The sequence below is a fragment of the Euleptes europaea genome, chromosome 2 (genome assembly GCF_029931775.1).
Source record: "Euleptes europaea isolate rEulEur1 chromosome 2, rEulEur1.hap1, whole genome shotgun sequence".
Taxonomy (NCBI): domain Eukaryota; kingdom Metazoa; phylum Chordata; class Lepidosauria; order Squamata; family Sphaerodactylidae; genus Euleptes; species Euleptes europaea.
Window position 1 is genome coordinate 90,283,139 of NC_079313.1, and position 21,481 is coordinate 90,304,619.

Here is a 21,481-nt window from a genome sequence, read left to right on the forward strand (position 1 = left end):
ATAAGGCTGCAAAGTTGCTGCCCCTTCTTTTAAAGTCTGTCACCCTGTGACAGCCAACATTCAAGTGTCCCCCTCCCCCCCCAAAAAAAAACACTGCCAGGGAGAGAGGAGCAAGAAGGACTAACATAACAAAAGTGCTATAAAAAGATAAATATAGAATAGCTTGCTTTTCAATTAGACAAGCTAGAAAAACTTGCATTGTAGAGTCAGTAAACCCTCCTAAGTAGTTAAGATGGACCAAAAAATTGTCAGTTGCCCAATAGAAGCTTTCCACCATCTTGTTCACTAGACAGTGACATGATAGGCAACAGCAAGCCAAGGGTAGCACTCCAGCAGTGCAGTGCAGTCTCAAATTGCAGTCAAGCCATGCTTTAGTTCATGCAACTCCTATGTAGTGTTTGTTCAGAACCTAAAAGGATACACCTTCCAAAGCCGAAGTCAAACTATTCAGGTAATAGGTCAGCTTTGAACAGCTTCATCTTTAAACCATCAGCTTACTAGCACCAGTACGAATGCTTTGATCCCCTCTCCACTCTCATCTTTTCAGATATACTTGTTTTGTAAACTAGTTTGATTGATCAGGATTCCAGCTCACTAGGGAAACTGTCCTTCGGAGCACCTCCTTTGGCCATCAAGTTTGTGACAACATGTAAACCTTGCATAAGTACAGTTCAGTAAACAATTTTCTTCTGAGTCCTAGAATAAAGTGGGTGGTGAAGAGTAGATTCTAGTGAATTGAGTTTGGGAGTGGGGGTGGAAAAAGAGGTAATTTGCAGTACCGGCACAATATATCAAGCTACACATAAGACACAACAATGGCTTTCAAAAAGACCTACCGCTATGCCTTTGACAGATCCCTTCCACTTCTTTTGTAAAGAATGTAACAGGAGTGACTGCTGCTCTGTGCTCACTTTGCAATACAGGAGACAGCCATTTCGCCTATCATCCCAAGTAGCCACACCTTAGTTTACCCCTATAGCTAGCTGCAGCTGTGAAAACATTTAGTGTCCATTTTCATTACAAGCTTTAACACAGACATATATCTGTAGCACTACCAATAGAAATGAGGATATATGTTTTAACAAAACTCTGCGTTTTACTGTGGGGCAAGTCAGGGGCTGTGAAATCTACTCCATAATTAAACATATTCCTTAAGTGTGGCTGTACATCGTGTAGGGAAGGTGCGAGAGGCCATGTAAAGAAACGTAGCCCCAGTGAAACCAAGACACAGTACTTTGAATCAGTATTTAAAAAGGCACAGGGTAAAGAATAAGGAAGTTGCTACTTGGGAAAAGCTATGCAAGACATTTCCAAATACAGTTTATTTCATTTTATTTCACATAAACTATTTCTATACTTTCAATAACACTGACCTAGGCCCTCCTAATTCTAAACAAGGTTACTAGCTACCTAACAGAGAAAATGAATATGAAAATTAGTAATACTGTTACGTTACGGGAACAGTGGCCCAGATATAACAGTGCCATTCCTAGGACTTCCTATTTGAGAGTAGATGTGCTTTTCTGTGGCTGGCAGCTGTTCAAGTTGCTAGATGATACAATTTGCGGATGGAAGTGCCTATACAGTTTAGACCACCACATAACAATGAATGCCCATTAAGTAAAAAAGCAATCATTTTAAAAGCATGATTTTAACTTTACTGCACACACAAAGAAGGGCTCATCCAGGCTGCTAAGTAACATTGCAGGGTTACTTCTGTCACAGGGTTTCTGCTGATGTAAACAGACCAAAGCTACATATCTGCTTTGTACTACTAAGAAAACTCTAGAAGCAAAATATTGTATGTTGCAAGACTGATCAGCTTTGCTCAGCACACCCTAGATTATCCCATAGAGATGGAACTAGTGCACATCCCACCGTGCAGGAGGAAGAATGCACTCACAGCCAATCTTCCAAGCACCTGGTGAAACACTGACATATGGTCCCTTTCCACCACCAGATTAAGTGTATTCGCCAATTCAACCTACACTCCGCTTAAAATATTGCTGCAATAAGAAACTAGTTCTTGCACACACACAAACACACACACAAGAACCAAGTCAGGAGTGTGCAAAATACATAAGAAGCAGCCCATTTCAGAAGTCTCTGGACTTCCTTCCCCAAATGCTCCCTGCAATGAACACAGCCAAATGACAAACACCAAGGAAGTAAACGATGGACAGACACAGCAACCATGCATGCCTATGAAATGACAACAGGTTTCTCTTGGATCCTCTTCAAGGGAATGACATAAAATATACAGCTGAACTTATCTTTTAAAATGTCTGTCAATATTACAGCAGAGTTTAAAACAGTCATTGCCTTTACACTTAGTTCAAAACAAGAAAACCACTGTAGTTAAAAACATCATCTACTAGTTGTTTGCTAGGTACGGACCATGGTTAGTTGCTAGCAACTTGTGTTTCTATCTTTGTAGGTGTGAAGTTTTTTGGTGTTGTACCCATCTCACTGTCAGATTACAAAAAAATTAAAAGACAATCTTTGCTCATGTTTTCCGAGAACTACTGTTAAGCATTTACCAGAGGAGAGTTTGGCTGACAAGACAGATAGCTTATACTATTAGGGTATTTCCATTGCAATGGAGCCTTCCCCTGAAGACGAATATGGATGCTCTCATACCTCCATGTAAACATACCAAGTATTACGGGAACTTATTGAATCCATGCCTTTCAGTCCATGCTCTGTAGTTAGCAGTTACCCTCCCTTATTTCTTCTATTCATCCACATCCACATGTATGACCTTCAGGGAAGCTGATGTATCAGAGTGTAGATGGAGAAGAGGATTCTTGGGAGTACCAGCTGTGCTAGCTGCCAGTCTACTGAAACACGGCATATTTTCTGAAATGGGTAATCAAAATACCCCTTCAGGTCTGAATTCCCCAACTTTTCATTACCTTCAAAAAATGAGGAGGGCACTGCAAATTTGCATTAGTAGTGTATACTGGAGTGGAATGTTCCTGGTTGCTATATGAGGTGGAATTTCAATATCTTCTTGCCTGAGAGTGCAATTTCTGGTTGGGCTCTCCAGAAGAGCTACACCTTGAGTTGCTGTTGACAAGGTGGGGAATCAGGGTTCTCATGCAACAGAACAGCTCCCCTGTGGCTTCTTTTCAAGTAGAATCTTCTAAACCTTTGCTTAACTGCTCAGAGTTTGACTTGCAAAGTCTGTCCATTATACCCTGCAACATGGGTTGGACTATGCCCAGAAGTGGACGCCGGGATGGATCTCCATCCCAACTGGCTTCCATAAGCTGCCAACATTCTTCATCAAAGACAGAAAGACGTTCAGGGCGTACTCCTGGAAAAAGAAAACCAAGAATATCATTAATTGAAGGGGGACGTCATAGAATCATAGAGTTGGAAGGGACAACCAGGGTCATCTAGTCCAACCCCCTGCAAAATGCAGGAATTTCACAACTACCTCCCCCACACACACCCAGTGACCCCTACTCTATGCCCAAGGTCTTTTGATCTTGGCTTTTTTTGCTTTAGCTACAGTAGTAAAATCTGTAAGCAATTCCTTCTTTGGGAGGGGAGAATGTGACATAAAGTTCCAATGTGAGAAAACGTTGAGTTACTTTAAATGATCTATTCTCAAAGGTCACAGAACCAGCTTCTATAGGCATGGTGCCTGAATAAGTGGATCTCTCCTCATAAAAAGCTACAAAGCTTCTTCAGCATTACCCTGCTCAAATGAATATGCCACATCAGAGATTTGTCACATATTAGCTCTTATGAGCATGCCCTCCTAAATTGCACTACTGGTGCTTCACTCTCCATCACATACCAGGCATTGTGACCAGTGCTCCCACCTATTGTCATCCATATGGTAGAAAACGTTGTAATCTTTCAAATGAATATGAACTTCTTCACCTTGGAAGAATGGGAAATTGCCTTTGCGAAGAACGCCGGCTGTCAAAGTCACATATCTGATATCAAGCGTAGTATGCAGGAAGATTAGTTTATTTATTTACACATTTTAGTTATGGTAGCAACTAATGGAATTTCACATATTAACCAATATGTTCACACAGAACGTATTAACCAATGGTACATTAGAACTTTCTAGGCCTTCCATTTCAGATTCCCTCAATGAGATTTAAACCCTGCAGATTCTCAAACACTTGAGACGATGCCTTAATGTGATGTCAGTTTTGAAATCACTTAAGCATTAGTCATACATGCTCTTGAAAAGTTTCAATTGCTTTTGTCTTGTTCAAAGAAGCAGTTGAGTTTACCAACCTTGAAGGTACTTTATGGTCTTACAAAAATTAGAAGCATAATCCCAGGATATAAAATCTTTGTTAAAAGTTCTTATCCAGAAAAGCTAATGGAACTGATGTTGCTGTCTATTTCATTCATTTATACTTAAAACGTACAGTTTTTTCTGCCATATGTTATCTAGCATTCTATATATTTGGGAAGTACTTGAAGAGTCCCTTAGCATACCAAAACGAGGATTATTTCTGGGGCAGAGATACTCACTATGTTATTGTAACCTCCCTAAAACATAAACACCATGACAAGGCTTCTAAAATATAACTGAGACAACAAATCTCAAAAGTTACTATTTTTGTCCTGAAGGTAACAGGTTCAGAAGAGAATAGGTCACAGTCACATGAAAAAGCCCTCATGGAAATAACAGAGGGAAGGTCAAGAAGGAAATCAATCTCCATTTACAGCCATCTTGGTTATTTTGCCTAAGCAAAGCACTATAAGACCCAAAAGTCAATATGAACAAAACAATCTGTACCTTCTGTTGTCAGAGCCGTTGAGTACCTCAGATGTTGTAATACCAGCCTGGAAGTGTGATGTTATGACAGACAGAAACTGTGTGTGTGTGTGTAAGTGCTGTCAAGTCGTTATGGTGACCCTGTAGGGTTTTCAAGGCAATAGACTTACAGAGGTGATTTGCCATTGCCGCCTTCTGCATAGAGACCCTGGTATTCCTTCTCGGTGGTCTCCCATCCAATTACTAACCAGGACTGACTCTGCTTAACTTCTGAGATCTGACGAGATCAGGCTAGCCTGGGCCATCCAGGTTACTCAACCTACCTCCTTTGTTATTACACAGCAGCATAAAAGGACTCAAGAATATCGCTGCCACTTCTACACTACTTAGTCTAGCTTCCCCTGCAATCGCAGGTGGGTGGGTATAAGAGATGACAGAATGGCTTATTCATATGGATTGTGCCTCCTAACCATTAAATTATAAATCAAACTTTAATATGCAAACTTTCCTCATGATAAGCTGAATGCTATTAAAAACGCTGCCATATTTTATCCATCTTACTGAAATAAGACCCCGGTATCATGACTTCATAGTATCTGTATGCACAGAACAATTCTTCTGAAGATGCCCTGAGTTTCAGGTTGTGGCTAGTGAGGCACCACAAGGGACTTCTATGGAAGGGAGTGACACAGAGTGTGTACACACATGTTGCTGTTTCCATCTAGAACTTCCATGTAGTCTCCATCCCTTTAGAGAACTGCAAAGTGTTGAAGCCATGCCTACCTCTTCGCACATTGTTCCACAGGTGGTCCTTGCTTGCACATCTCTCAAATGCCTCTGGTAACTTCACATGTCCTGAACAGAGGTACCAGAACAAGATGCCAAATGCATATACGTCCACTGAGTTATCATATTTGCCTGTGACAGTTGAACAAGAAATATTGGTTTAATATGATTCTGCAAGGAAGGAAGCTTATATTAGATATTATACCATAGTATGGAAACATGGTTACTACCCCAAAAATCCTAGCCACAGCTGCCCACTCCACTAGACAACTGTGACAAATGGGCAGAGGTTGCTGTCAGTCATCAATTCACAGTATGCCTGTGTGGTGTGCAGAGCAGCTAACAACCAATCAGGGCTCACAGATGAAGCCAGATGGGTGGGGGGAATGAGAGATGAAAAGTTGTTACACTGTCTGTTCAATTCAGATAGCATTTGCAAAGGGGCAGGCTGATAATCCTTAGAGTTTTGGGAAGTCTTAAAAGTCTGACTATCGTGATAGAACAGGCTAGCTTATATTTAATAACTGCATTTAGAAGACCTCTTGGGTTCACTCTTTCAGTAGAAGGTTGGGGTAGAGATCACTCTGGTGGAATTATGCACCACGCAGCCTCTGTTTAAACAGCATCTAAAATCCAAATCCTCACAGTTACAAGAATGTGTAAATTCCCATAGGGATCCACTGGGACATAGAGGCAGTATCCATATCAGTGTCGCATTTCCTGAGTTTTGAGGGCAATGACGTTTACTGCCTATACAACCCACATGAGAAGAGCATTTGAATAGAAGACTTAAAGACTCCCTTTTTGAGGATATGTAATTCTATATTGCAGACAGGTCAAGCCCCAGAGACATGGTCACATGCGTTTATATCACTCATTCCTAAGGCTGGAAAGGACACAGAGAGAGTTACAAATTATAGGCCTATATCACTATTGAATGTGGATTATAAAATATATGCCTCAATACTGTCAAACCGGTTAAAGCAGATCATAACAACCTTGATATATGAAGATCAAGCGGGTTTTGTACCTGGAAGGCAGATAAAGGACAACCTGAGAATACTATTTGATGCAATAGAATATTACGAACAAAATATACAACGTAAAGTGGCTTTCATTTTCTTGGATGCGGAGAAAGCTTTTGATATGGTTTCCTGGGAGTTTATGAAAAAGGTCTTGGAAAAGATGAATTTTGGAAATAAATTCCGAACAGGGATAGATGCTATCTACAAGGTGCAAAAAAGCTAAAATACTAGTAAATGAATCGATGTCAGCTAACTGTGAGATACAAAAAGGAACAAGACAAGGTTGTCCTTTGTCGCCTTTATTGTTTATTTTGACTTTGGAAACTCTCTGCAGTAAAATACATGATATGGAGGCTATTCGTGGTTTGAAAGTAAACAAACATGAGTATAAACTAAGAGCCTTTGCGGATGACCTGTTATTTATTTTGGATGACCCAAACCGTTCCATAAAAGATTTGTTGCTTTTGTTGAAACAATATGGTGAAGTTTCTGGATTCAAGATAAACCAAGATAAGACTCAGATATTATTTAAGAATCTTTCTAAGGAACAACAGAAGGATTTTTTGGAGATTTCTAACTGGGCGAAAATGAGTAAGGTACTATACTTGGGAGTTTGGATTACAAATAAAACCAAGGATTTATTGGTTAATAACTATTCTAAACTTTGGGAAGTAGTTAAAAAAGATATGATACTGTGGTCAAATAAAAATATTTCTTTATTGGGTCGTATTGCTGTAACACAAATGAACATTTTGCCAAGGATGTTGTTTTTGTTTCAGAACTTACTAATACGCAAACAAAATATTTTGATGTATGGAGGAAAAAACTGTTGAACTTTATTTGGCAAGGGAAAAGACCAAGAATTGCATATAAATATTTGGTAGATGCAAAAGAGAGAGGTGGCTTTGCTCTTCCTAATTTTAAACTTTATGCGGAAGTTTCAGCTATGGTATGGTTAAAAGATTGGATAACGCTGAAAAATGCATGTTTACTGGACTTGGAAGGCTTTGACAATAGATTTGGGTGGCATGGGTATTTGTAGTATGACAAAACTAAAATACATGTGGCTTTCCAACACCATATCATCAGATCATCATTGATAAAAACCTGGTTGAGATATAAATATCTGTTGGAGACAAAGACACCACTATGGATAACTTTGCGACCGTTAAGACCATCACAATTTATAATATACCAAGATCTTTTAAAATGGGAAGAGAATAAATGTGCCCTGAAGGATTTTGATGAGGTTAAAGACCACCTAACATGGCTTCAATATTATCAAGTACAATCTGTATACATCCAAGATATGAAAAAGGGATTTCTTGAAGAAAAATCAATTCTACAACAGACACTTTGGATAATACTGATCATCTAATTTCTAGGATGTATAAGTTTTTATTGTTGCTGTATACAGAACAAGAAAGAATCAAGCCAACAATGATTAACCTGGGCACAAACAATTGGTCACTCTATTTCCTTGAAAAGTTGGGAAAGACTTTGGTCAAGAGACATGAAAAAGATTCTTTCCCAATCGATAAGGGAAAATATCTACAAAATGATTTACAGATGGTACTTGACACCGAAAAAATTGTCTGCAATGTACAGTACAATGTCACCAAACTGCTGGAAATGTCAGGATAAAGTTGGCTCATTTCATCATGTTTGGTGGCTTTGTGATAAAGCTAAAAACTTTTGGGATATGATATACAATGAGCTAAGGTTAATTCTACAACAAAACATCCCTAAAACTTCAGAGATGATGTTGTTAAGCATTATACCGTACCACATTATAACACAACGGACTTTTTTACTCTATGCCACCACAGCTGCGAGAATGGTATACGCAGCTAAATGGAAAATGTCTGAAATACCGGACAGAGCTGATTGGATTCATATAATGTTTGAACTAGCAGAAATGGCAACATTGACTGAGTTAATAAATCAAAAAGATAATGATGAATTTGTTAAGGAGTGGGAGGCGTGGATTGTTTATTGCAAAAATGAACTTAATGTGCAAAATGTTAAAGGTTACAACTTAGACTAGGTTAATTTTCTTGTTTCTATTTTTCTTTCTTTTGTAATAACTAGAAGGTTTTACAAAAAAATTTTTTATAAAGAATTAGAAAATAATTGCTAAGAGGATTACGAAGATAAGTTAGAGATAGAAGAAGGAAGAGGGGAAGTCAAAGCAGGGGAAGATAATTGTTATATATATGTTAGTCTTAATTGAGAATTAGAAAAGATTGAAAGGTAATGTTAATTGATTGTATCGAATGTATGAAAAAACAATAAAAAAATTATTTAAAAAAAGTAAAAAGAAGAGCATTTGAATTATCTTGTAGGCCTACATGGCTTTGGTCAGGCAGCTGCTATTTTCAACAACAGCCAAGAAAAACACAGAATGTTTGGATTCAGCCTTAGCAATACATTTCATGGCAAGAAGAAAGACTTCATTTCCAAGCTCTCAAATACATTGCTAGCACTAAATTACAGCCTTATCTCTAGCAGTGACATTTTATTGCTTTTTTTGGTGCCACATTACATTCTGGGACACCACTGATATTTGTCAGGTTCAAAAAAATCTGTCAAGTGACTGTCATCATGAAGTTATGGAATTTCGTCTTCCAGGAGATTTACTGAATTTGAAGCTGAAGCACCTTTTTGGAAACTTTGCAAGACCAACCTGTCTGGGCTGGCATGCAAGGTGGTGGACTTCTAACATTGAGTTTTATGTTATGTTTACAATATTTGTTATTCATGCCAACCCAGAGTTCTTGAGGCTGAAGTGGGCTACAAGTCTAGAAACTTTTTTAATACTACATACTAGGCAATTCTACTCCTTCAGTAAAAATGAAATAGGAGTCTTGTGGCACCTCAGACAGTAACTACCCCTCTGCAATTATTCCTTCAGGCAAAGTCAAGTGGCAAAGGAGCAACCCAAAGATATTACAGAAAAAACTTATGGTTGTTTGGAGGAGGGGGGGAATAAAACATCCACATGTTTCTGTGTAACACAAATGCTTCAAGCTTACCCAGATGAAGATAATTAGAAAAATGCCATGGAGCATAAGTTATGTGTTATATTAGAATCAGCTTAGTTTATAAAACACTGCAAAGAAATTCTAATGTGTTCTCATAGCGAGAAACTCTGGGATGGATGCTCAGAAGTGCTGCACAGATTTTTGTCGGGAGCTTAATCCTAAACGTGTACTCAGAAGTAAATTCCACTTAGTTCAGTAGGCTGTGCTACCCCGGGCTATACACACGTAGTCACCCAACTAGCAGAAGCACCCCCATCAATACAACTCTTAGATCTAATCTCTGAAATCTCCACAGCTATTAGTAAATAGAAGTCCATAACAAGCTCACCTGTGAAAAGCTCAGGAGCCATATGGATAGGAGTGCCAACAATACTACCAGACATCATTGCTTCAGGCTTGCAAAATCCTAGGTCTGTGATCTTAGCTCGATTGTGTTTGTCAAGCTGTGGAGATACAACATCACACTCCATCATTAAGTGTTGCCCCCAAAACTGAAACCAAGATGTTTCAGGCTATGTGAAGGGTTCTCTCTTCCACCTCCATTTAATCACAACAATTCAGTAAGGTAGAGAGCCAGCGTGGTGTGATGGTTTGGAGAGGTGGACTCTGATCTGGAGAATCGGGTTTGATTCTCCACTCCTCCACATGAGCAGCGGAGGCTAATCTGGTGAACTGGATTTGTTTCCCCACTCCTACACACAAAGCCAGCTGGGTGACCTTGGGCTAGTCACAGCTCTTAGAGCTCTTTCAGCCCCACTTACCTCACACGGTGTCTGTTGTGGGGAGGGGAAGGGAAAGTGATTGTAAGCCAATTTGATTCTTCCTTAAGTGGTAGAGAAAGTTGGCAAATAAAAACCAACTCTTCTTCTTAAGCTCAAAGACAGCAACTTGCTCAAGGTCACTCAGTGAGCTTAATGGCAGTGTAGGGATTTGAACCCAGATCTCCCCATTCCTAATCTATATTGTCTCACCACCACAAACAAGCTAAACATGCCCTAACTTTGGTAGAAAATGTCCTTTAAGAAACGCCATTATCTCTCACAAATGTATTGCTGAATCAGCCTCATTCTACCAGAAGTTAATAGATGTCAGCAAAATGGAGATATTAATCCACATTGCTTGTCTCCAGCAGCTTTTTAACAGGGAGATTCCACGCAGTTACCAAGGCCACGGATGTAGTTATAACCCTGTTAAGAAGCCTTCTGAACCAGAGACCACCACATCTTGTAGCAAGGGAGAGTTGTGTGTTTTTTTCCTGTCCTGACACTACTGCTAATCACTGGAAGGCCAGTATGAAAATTCTGCACAAAAGAACAGTTTCTTTTGATATAAACCGCTATCGTGTCCCTTCCCTGCTGCTCCCTTTAGGTGTGGCTCAGTTTATGATCTTTCCTCTGGCTTTAAGGATAACGTGGTGCTTTCAGTTATGTAATCTGGCATGCTTCTGTTTATGCTAGAGACCTTGTCTAGTCATGTGAAGGCCAGACAGGCCCTGGTTTCCACCCAACACTAGTTTCTAAGGCAGTTCTGTATACAAATAACTGAAAAATATAACTGTTTTGTGCTTCACAAGATCACATTGTTCATGCCTTTCTCCAGTTTTTTTGGGGGGGAATGCTTTTTCTTTTCATGTAAAACTCAAACACCTTGTCAAAGAGTGGCTTGAACAATGCCTCTTTATCATACCATTTAATCAAGGAGAACAAATCTGTTGGCAGAGAAGTATCCCTTACCAACACATTTTTAAGTTTGATGTCTCTGTGGACCAACCCCTGGCTATGAAGAAACCGAATCCCTTCAACTACATCCAAGGCAATCTGCAGCCTCGTCTCCAACGCCAAGCCAGCCTGAAGAAAAAGAAAAAAACAACCCTTAACATGACCACTTATTAATGGGATTTGCATTTAACTATTAAGTAGCACTAGTTACTCCAACAGAAATCCCTTGGAAATTCCTCTTACCATATTTCCTCTTACCCTATTAGCTCAAGTAGGTCAGAGCACAGAACTTGCTTGTGCTTGTCTACTGCAGAGAGGGAGCAATCCTAAGCAGGCCTCTCAGAAGTAAGTTCCATGTTATTCAGTGTGCCTTTCTCCCAGGAAAGTGTTCTTAGGACTGCAGCCTTGCAGCTCTAGCCCCACATGGCTATCAATAGATGCCTTGACTTCACCCCCCGCCCCCCATTAATCAGTTTATTTGTGCCCTGTTTGGATCTCCAAGAATGAAACAAGAGATGTAACATGAAAAAGCTGAACTGCTTTATGTATATATGACAATTTTTAAGTTTTCTTTGCGATAAACTGAACATTAACCATAGATTTCAGGTGCTGCTGGCAAAGGCTAAGGAAGGGAAAACAGAATTTGAGGGTTAAAGTAGATGAGATACTGGAGGGAATTTTTCACGGAGATTTGCTGCTGTTTCGACGCTGATTTGCGTTGGAGTCAAATTTTGGTTATTCACTGCAGATCCGGCTTTTCTCTGATAGCGGTATAAAAGCCGCGTTATGTCAGTGGCAAACCAAACCACTTCTGAAGCCGTACTTTCCAGTAGAAGCACGTTTTGTTGCTCGGATGCCCATGAAAAAATGTTTGCTTTGGTTACGCTGTCCCTCCCTGTGACGTCTTCTTCCTCCTCCCCCAAGAACGGTGATTGGCTGGGGGAGTTTCGCGCTTGGACAAGAATACCGCCTCTTTTGCTGCCTGCCTGCCTGCCTAGAGTCCTGGCACTTCTCTCCCTCTGTCCCGGAGGCTGGCGGGCAGGCAGGCGGCACGCCTTCCCCGCCCCTCGCCCGGGATGGGCCTTGGAGCTGGGTCCACACCTCCAAGCCCAGGGGGACGTCGCCCAGCGGGGAGGGGGGATTTTTGACAAATCGGATGGGGAAAATGTGCATCCTGAGAGCAGAAAACCCAAGGCAAAACTCCCTCCCATCACCCTTTTAAAGAGGGGCGGTCAGCCTGCTCTGGGTCTCCCTCCTCTCTCTCGATGCACTGTGGCCGGATCATTGCCGGCGCGCAAGCCAGGGGCCTTCTTTCCTCTCCCCCCCCCCCGCCATTCCCACTTTCAGCTAAACACCTCCTGGGCACATGGATGCAATTCCTGCCCCCCCCCCCAATCCTGTCTATCATTAAAGGGCAATGGGTTCCACACCTATAGAACATAGAGGGAAGCTTTGAGGAAAGCGCTGCCTTGCCCCCCCCCCCCCCAAATTTGGAATCTGACTGTTCCAAAAGCAGAACAGAGCGAGGGTGGAAGAAAAATGGAGGCGACCAGAGGGACTGGTGCTTGTTTTTTGCGCTGGGGCTGGTGAACCGCACAAGGTAATCTGCTGGGCAGAGTTGGGGCGGAGTTGGGGGCAGGCATAAACAATGAACCTGTTGGAAGGGGAGGCCTCCTGCAAAAGGGACAGACCAAACCATTGTCAAATACAGCGTGCTTTGTTCCCATGAAAAACCAAAACTACATCGTGATTGACAGGGATAAATCGCGGCCATGAAAAAAACATTTAAATTGTGTGTGTTTTTAGTCCGTGGCAAAACAGAAGCAAAATCTACCGTGAAAAATGCCCCTGGGAGATCTGTGATTTGATCCGTTTTGGAAGAAAAGACAATGACAGCTGCAAGGGAAAGAAAATCAAATTTTGCCTCTTTTACATCACCAGCTCTGGGTCACCTCCACCGCTGACAGCAACCCAAAATGTTATCCCAACCCCAGTGTCGTGGGGTTGTTTTTGCACATGCTGCCATTAAATTGCGGAAGGGGGTTGCCTCCAAATTAGTTATTTGTTCAGCTGTGACTTGTGCCATTGTGCAGACATCCTTATCCAGACAAAACTCACACTATGGCTATTACATATAGGAAATGCAGCCGCGTATGGTGCTTATTCAGACTGGGATCATGTAAAGAACAGCAGTGTTTAATACTTCTATACACACTCTTCAACACACATCCTATAATTGGCCCTATCAAAATTAACCCCACTTCCTGCACAAGCAAATGATTTTAGGAAGGGGGAAAATATGGGCATCTCTGTCCCTCCCCCCTTTCCTCCCCTTCTATGGCTAACAGCAATATATTTTTTCAAAATGCTGGAGAGAACAGATCACCCAGCACTTTGTCTAGACAAAGATTAGGAATAGTATGAAAAGAACAAAGCTACAGAAATCCAAAACCATGTAATTCACATATAGCATAATTTGAGAAACACACTTGCAACTAGAGAAAGGGGGTTACCACAGATGTTAACTATTAACACTGCTTATTTTAAGGATTGCTATTTCTTGCCTTCAATCCTGTATAGAGGTCTCGGTGCAACTGTTCCATTATCAGTAGAACAGCAATGTTGGAACCTGCCCCATACCCATAATCTATGACTGATCCATGAAGATCTACCAGCCGCTCATGCTTTGGCAAAGACCTAGAGAAACAAAGATACAGCACAAAAGTAAAAAAAACAATGCTGACATAGATTATAATTCTGTTCATTTGGTAGCTCTCTTTCAATCCCCCCCTCCCTAAATACTGCAGAAAGAGGTACTGAGTCAGCCAGATGACCAAGTAACACTGACTATTTCCAGACCTTAATTTTGGCCACTCATTCCCCAAACAGCAGAAATTAGGCACTAGGTGCCATCGCTCTTTTTTAATGATTTCACATAAGAGCTGCATCAGAATTCCAACTAGTCCTTGGTACAGAAGCAACATTTAGTGTCAATCCTCAGACTAGATTAACTCAAGAGAGAGAGTTCCCAGACGCTTGTCTGTTCACAGAAAAGAGTCTAATGGCACATACCTCATGTAGTGAAACTCAAGCGCAAGATCATTCCAGTGCTTTTCATCTGGTGGGACCACAGACTTGAGTGCACATGGGAAGTGGCCTCCCCAGGCATTGCACAAGTAAACCACTCCATACTGCCCTCGGCCCAGTTCACGGCCTAGCTTTGGTTTACCTGAAACAAACAGCTGCTTTGTCAGAGACAGCACTTCCTAGGTTCCTTTCCAGTAGCGTGCATTTCTCAAGTTTCACTTGCTCAAGTGATATGTTGCAACAGCACACAATCCCCACCGTGGGCATCTCAGTATGTCAGTTACATTAGCAGTACTGAATTGGCAGTACAAGAACCCAAATATAGATACACTACAACCCGCATGGTAATACCGCCTGGAATTAATCCCACCTATTATCAGTGCCAGAAACATCTCCATTCATTAACTATAATTTATTTACTCATTCTACATTGTATGGAAGCTCAGCATTAGGGCTGATTTCCTTCTTTAACATGCATCCAGAATCAGTTCAACACATGGATCTTCCCATTTTTGTCAACTTCTTTTTTTGCCATCAAGTCACAGCTGACTTATGGCGACCCCACAGGATTTTCAAGGCAAGAGATGTTGGGAGGTGGTTTGCCATTGCCTGCCTCCGCGTCATGACACTGGTATTCCTTGGAGGTCTCCCATGCAAACACTAGCCAGGGTCAGGGCTGAGAGTGTGTGACTGGGCTCAAGGTAACCCAGCGAGCTTCCATGGCACGAATGGGGATTTGAACCTGGGTCTGTCACCTTAACCACTACACCACACTGGCTCTCCCTTTTATCAACCTGGGAAACTGTTTTTATTTACATATGGCATTCAAAAGAATGACCCGGTCTTTAAAATGAAGACCATGACCAGACCTCCAAACATCTTTAATTTTATTCAGAAGCAGTCATGGGAGAGATTGCTGATTAGGCTGTGGAAGTAGCATGTAACTCTTGCTCCTGACACACTATTTCCCTAAATTTCCACCCTGGAGCTATTAGCACCACCAGCATTCTTACAAAATGTTGGAAAAAATTCAGAAGAGCCATCAACAGATGGGGGATAACCAACCAGGGCCCAGCTTACCATACAACAAAACATCCTGCAGAGACCTGCTTTCCAATGACAGGCGCGCAAGCCGAGGGGCATGGTCTTTTCGAACTTTCAGCCAAAGATCTTCGGTTTTCTCCAGCCTGCCCGAGTGGCCAGCTTCTAACTAACAAAACAAAGTAAGGCCAAATATAAGCACAGCTTTGCCACCCTGCAGTCACATCTAAATGGATTTTCACAATCCTTCTCTTTAGAACTCATTCATTTGCACGGATCAGCTCAAGTAGCATATGCTCAGGCATACTGTTTTTCCAAGTCATTATTGGATCCAACCAGGTTTTCCACTGGCAAAAAGTAAGGCGGAAGTCCCCTTTGGCTACCCAAAAGGCTGTGCTGAGGATAATGGGGCTTGAGTAGACAACACACATGTGGGACAAGGGAAGTACTGAGGAGGGGAATTGGACAAGGTTAAGTGAAAAAGCTGGCTAGATCTAATCCCTACATCTCCCCTAAAAGAAGAAAGCAATATAGGACTTCTACTTGTGAGAGGTCTGGTGGAATGTTATTTGAAATTCAACCATTGTAGAAGGTAGGTAGATTGGTTTTCACACCACAATAAAAACCTCCAACTACATCTGATCACATCGAATTCAAGAGCATGAAAGAGCATAACAGATACATCATAGTAATAAGCCACTGAAACAACTTAAAAGTACAGTGGTGCTATCAGGAAAATTGAAAAGAGCATACATCATATCCTTTTCTCCAAGTATCCCTAACCCTGGAATCTTGATACAAGGTAGTACACTAAATTTCTCCATGGGTTTAAGAACAGAACTACAAACTGCATTTAAAGCCATTGTACTTTTCCTCCAAAATGTTAAGCATGTTTTCCTACTGGCTAACTGGCATCTACAAGTTATCCCAGAGGGCACTGTTGATTCTTCTAACTCCACACCAATGTTAACTGTATAATCCTCCAACTGTCAGTGAGCCATCTACCTAGCATATAGTCAGTGTAAGCGTGAGTACAGAAGGCCAAAAAAAGAACTGTCACTTATTGCCTGACCTCAGACTTCTAGGGAGAAAGTGTTATGGAGTAAGGGAAGAGCTTACATGAAGATTCACTATTGCCTGCTATTGTCTTGCCTTATCAACCATTTCACCAGGTCTTCAGAGCCGCACGAATATAAAGAAACAACTCTGTATACAGAAGTGGCTCTGGTAATGCTGGCATAGACCAGATGAAGACACTGTGCTGGACTGGCCTGTTTGCACATCTCAGGAATGGCCCCTGTGATGCATGGGTTTGCCACGCTGGCTTTGCCCTTCTTAAATAGTTGCACTTTTGCCAGTTTCAGCAGTAATTGCTCTGGAAGAGCAGCCTGTTAATCTTAATCCACTACAACTCCCTCTTCACAGTACCATCACAGAGGGAATAAAAAAAATCTATTTTTGGTGCATGCATCTAAGAAATTTTTCAACACTGTGCTCTCAGCAAGGTTAGACCCAATGATTCATTTGTGCAAATGTTTTAGTGCTTTAAAACAACAAAATTCTCACAGCTCAGAATTCTCTATTTTGTATTTAATCCTGTCCCAACTTGCTTGAAACCCCATAATATTTTATATTTTCTGGGAAATAGCCCTTTTACTTGAAGTTTTCCTCTTGTAATTTTTTTCCAGTTGATTCATTTGTTGCCTCAGGAACTTTGCTGGTGGAAAGTGCAGGGCATATTTCAACCAAACTACACTGCCACCTTTCCTATCATTAAAGACTCAGATAATACATACATTTGCAGTAAGATCTTCTGTCCTACAGAACAAGGTCTGTGCGCCAATGCACCCATCTTTTCCAGTCTTAAAGGACAGGAGAGGCAAGATATTGTCCTGCTGGCACAGGAGTAGGAATGAGCTGGGGCTGCCTCTCAAAATTACTTACTTGAAAGGCTGGTGTAAATTTGCCAATCTTTTGAAGTTCCCTTTATGTCAAACTTACCTGTCGCAAAGAGGCTGCAAAAGCTTCATGGGAACTGTTTAGCCTCGTCCGGAACTGGCTGCAGATGCTCTTAGCCAGCTTGGATGCACTAAGACTCTCTATGGCATCCTGGGCTACTTTCCTTTTCCATTCTGTGGTGATAGCCGGTGGGCTCACCCATGTAATCCGCTGTATTATCTAAAGGAAAAGAAGATAGCTGTATCACAGTCAAAACTACAGTATTAAAAATCTACTGTATCTGTCTTGTAGTTGTACTATTGACCAGTGACAAAACTGATTTCAAAATGATGAAGAGTGAAAGTGTGTGGTGTATGTGTACACACACACACAAGTTATTTTTGTTTACAACATCGCTGTGATTTAACTCTGTGTCTTTTGCATTAACTAGTTGTTAATCCGCTCTGGAAGCAGACATTGCTAAGTGTCAGAACTAAGCATTCCACAAGCCCAGTTCCGGTGTGATCATCTGAATGACAACAGATTTACTGAAGATCAAATCTACAATTAATGTTATGAAAGTACTAATACCTGTTTGATCTGTTCCCACAACATTCTTGTTACTGTTGAACCCGAGTGAAAAGTGACTTCAACATGATAGGCCGCATTCAGTATCTGTAAGTGAAAATGCATTAATCATGTTCTAATCTGTGAAATTACAACTGCCAATTCTATGGACTAAAACAAACAGAATGACTGGACAAGAGTCTTAATTTATTAGATCTCTACAAGCAGGAGTACAATGAACTTGAGTGCTTTCTCCCAGCTTAGAAAAATTGCTCAGTCATCTGTTTTTAATAATATAACACTGAAGAATTTATCTCTTTCCACAACCTAGTTACCTTTGTGAATACAGGCTTCAGCCAACCACTATCCTAGAACCATTCTTTAAACTAGTTTATTAATTCTCATGCTTCTTTACCTGTTTTAGATGGTTGCTTGTAATATGCACTGAAACATCTTGCTGAGATTTCTCCAGACTCTTCAGACATCTTTCCAGAGTCCCTACAAAGCTCTCACGCAGGTAGTCCACAGAACTGATCAACTTGTTTGCAACTGCTTGATTTAGTCGTGAAATTATTAATTCCTGGATTTGCTTAATGCAACATTTTATGTCTCTGGAACTAATAGGCTCTCCGTTCTCAGGAATGATAATATCTGAAGAGGAGGTGAAAACAATGGGGAAAATGCATGACATCACAATCCTAGCATATATGAGCATCTATCCAGAATTAATGCGACAGCAGCTTTAGTTGTTCCTGTGCAATGGAAGGCTTCAAGGCTCTACCTGGGCTGGTTGCCTTGTGAGGAATTGTATGCATATGAACAAAGCATACAACCCAGACAAATTAAGCGCTGTGTCACTTATGTCAATGAGACATTCAAGCTTCTGCTTAACTCTGTCACTTAATTTACTGTAATTCAAAGGGTTAAATTTGACTGAATGATGCCATATATTGCTATTGTAAGTTTACATTCAAAGATATTTCTACAGCTTCCATGGCAGATTAATCTTGTTCACTTGTTTACAACGTAAATATATGCATGTTTAACATTTTAGCTAAACACACTGGCTTCAATGGAACACCCCTAGGAACAGCATGGGGGCATTGGGGGATACAGCAGGACAGGAAAGGCGAGGAAGCTGCACTACAAACAGAAATCCTCTGTTACATCCAACCCATTCAATCACTTTATGCCAACAGCGTTTACAGATTATTATTTTTTAATCCGGTAAAGAATTCCACTGCACAAGGGCTTGCTCACAGAGTTCAAGTATCGGCATACAGCAGCTGAAAAGGAGACTAAAGAGAAAAATAAATCTACCTCTTCAGAAAGTCCAACCAATTAATTGTATAAATAAAGTACTGGTTTATTCCTTAAAGGCACGCTTCACTTATTTGATAATTTTACAAGAATTTACTTTAAGTGATAAGTAACTTTGGGACTGCAATCCTAAACATACTTACTGGGACTTTTATGTAAACATGCTTAAGCTCAGGTTGCAAGTCTGCTTACATGTTAGTACTGTGTAATGCACAGTTCTGACATACCACAGACCCGCCAGCATTTAAACAGATAATTAACTAGGCTCCATTTTTTGCCGAAGACTGAGGGGTTTTTTTTATTGCTGCCTTTAAAAGAAGGAGACTGACTTGGAAATTTTTACTTTTTCACAAAATTAAATCAGACAAAGTGTAGTATTCACTTTCAGCTCTACTGCTTCAAAATGAAGCCCCTCCCCTTCCTCATAAAGTCTGCTTCCTGGAAACAGCAAGGCTACGCATAAATAGCAACACTTTCAAAAGAGAAATGCCCATGTTGCCGTTCTTCCTGAAGTGAGTAATGCATTATAGAACAAGAAAACGCTTTGTTTACAAAGCTGGAATCGCACTTTTGGAGGCCTTCTGCACAGACCTTTACTGATGTGACGGTCCAGTTATAAACAACCTTTTACCCTTGCAGCTCATGCTGATGACATATTTATACGACACGCAAGCTAGCTGCACACCTCCCAAGAGACCAGACATTTTTTGCACGTTATGTCATCTTGCCATCGGGACAGAACCACGTATGCACATTTTTACACCCAGATTGCTGTGGGAACAACGGTGAAGGAGGCAACACTCCTGCCAGTGTGAGTGCATATAAAGGGAACCTGCATTTACAACCAATAAGTGAATGTTTAGTTTTTTGGAAAGTCAAGGGGGAAAACAAGGTCAGGTACTTTGCCAATCCCTTTCTGTTTTCCTGGAGATTACCTTTGAATTCCATATTAGCAGCATCTTCCAGCAGCTCTTCTTTCATGTTATTGAGAGTTTCAATGATCATGTCCTTCATCTCCTCTTGCTTGCGGTTGGCTATGTTCATCAGAGACTCATACAGCTCATTCTCTTTCTTACGAGTATAGTCTAGCCGCTTTGGGGTGATCTGCAGGTCTCGCTGCATGTCAAAGGCCTGGTTGATGAATATGTCCAGACAACGGCAGTGCACTATGTTCAAGATCGTGGCTGCATCTACCAAGTGCTTCTGCAACACCTTTCTAGCGAAAGTGCTAAGCAGGCGAATCTTATCCGATTGTTCTACCAGCATGCTCTCGGCTTTGGCATCAAAGCTGGAAGCTCCACAGCCGCAGTGGTTGGTACTAAGGTTGTCTAGGTCTAGCAACTGCCGATAAAGCAATGACTTTTCATTCTCTGTATCTTGAGGGGTTATTAGTTCAGCCCCGAAAACCGGCACTTTAATAAAAAAGACAGGTGGAGAGAATTTCTCTTTAATCTCCCGCAGTTCACGCATATCCAGGGCAGAGAGCTCTGCTTCACTAATGGCAAAGATGATGACTGGAAGGACATGGTTCATGTATTCCCCCAAGGTGACCTCTGCTGACTGGAATCCCCAACATGGAGCTACCACAATGTCCACCTCCTGAAAACAGCAACACATTATGAGCTTAACATTAGAATTATAACCATTAGAGTTTTCTAGTCAGGATTCTTCTCTCTTCTTCATCAATAGCAACAAACCTCCCCCCCCCCACCACTTCTCTCAAGGGCAATCCGAACTTAAGAAAGATGCAAACAGAACAATGCAATTCATCATTGCGCGTGAAGAAAGTTCCCCCTCCGTGGATTTAAAAAAAAAACCGGTCTAAGAAAACACTACTGCAGGAAATCCCAATCTTCCCACTCACCAATAGTACAGTGTGTCTCAAGGTTGCAAGCCACAGTTCTTGAAGGAAAAGATCACTTCATATTCTAAAAGCCTATCTAGTGAGGCAAACTAGCAGTATTTTACCCTGAGGATACCAAATAAAAGTACTTTAAAGTTAGTCCCACTTCTCACAGTGGAAGTGCAGGTAGTTAATAACCATTGTTAGGCAGTATGTGTGTGTGTGTGTGTGTGTGTGTATGTGTATATATATATCACCACCTCCAAGTTGACTTTTACCTCTGCTGAGGAACTACATGAAACATGGAGTCCCATACTCACTGATGTGTTAAACCTGAGATGCATCACTGCAGATAGCAG

General features: G+C 41.1%; 2 protein-coding genes across 3 annotated transcripts in view; both read right to left on the bottom strand.

Annotated features, from left to right (window-relative positions):
* The window catches only part of RBBP5 (RB binding protein 5, histone lysine methyltransferase complex subunit), a 207,557-nt gene that overhangs the window by 32,514 nt on the left and 153,562 nt on the right, over positions 1-21,481 (bottom strand). The window lies entirely within an intron of this gene.
* DSTYK (dual serine/threonine and tyrosine protein kinase) overlaps positions 2,866-21,481 on the bottom strand; it is a 54,617-nt gene continuing 36,001 nt past the window's right edge. The window contains exons 3-13 of the mRNA XM_056845626.1: positions 20,215-20,878; positions 18,375-18,610; positions 17,984-18,067; positions 17,456-17,632; positions 15,494-15,623; positions 14,399-14,555; positions 13,891-14,023; positions 11,342-11,455; positions 9,937-10,051; positions 5,537-5,671; positions 2,866-3,319 (exon numbers count right to left, since the gene is read on the bottom strand). Of these exons, the coding sequence (XP_056701604.1) occupies positions 3,132-3,319; positions 5,537-5,671; positions 9,937-10,051; positions 11,342-11,455; positions 13,891-14,023; positions 14,399-14,555; positions 15,494-15,623; positions 17,456-17,632; positions 17,984-18,067; positions 18,375-18,610; positions 20,215-20,878 (2,133 nt within the window). The 3' untranslated portion in view covers positions 2,866-3,131. The remainder of the gene's footprint in view (positions 3,320-5,536; positions 5,672-9,936; positions 10,052-11,341; positions 11,456-13,890; positions 14,024-14,398; positions 14,556-15,493; positions 15,624-17,455; positions 17,633-17,983; positions 18,068-18,374; positions 18,611-20,214; positions 20,879-21,481) is intronic.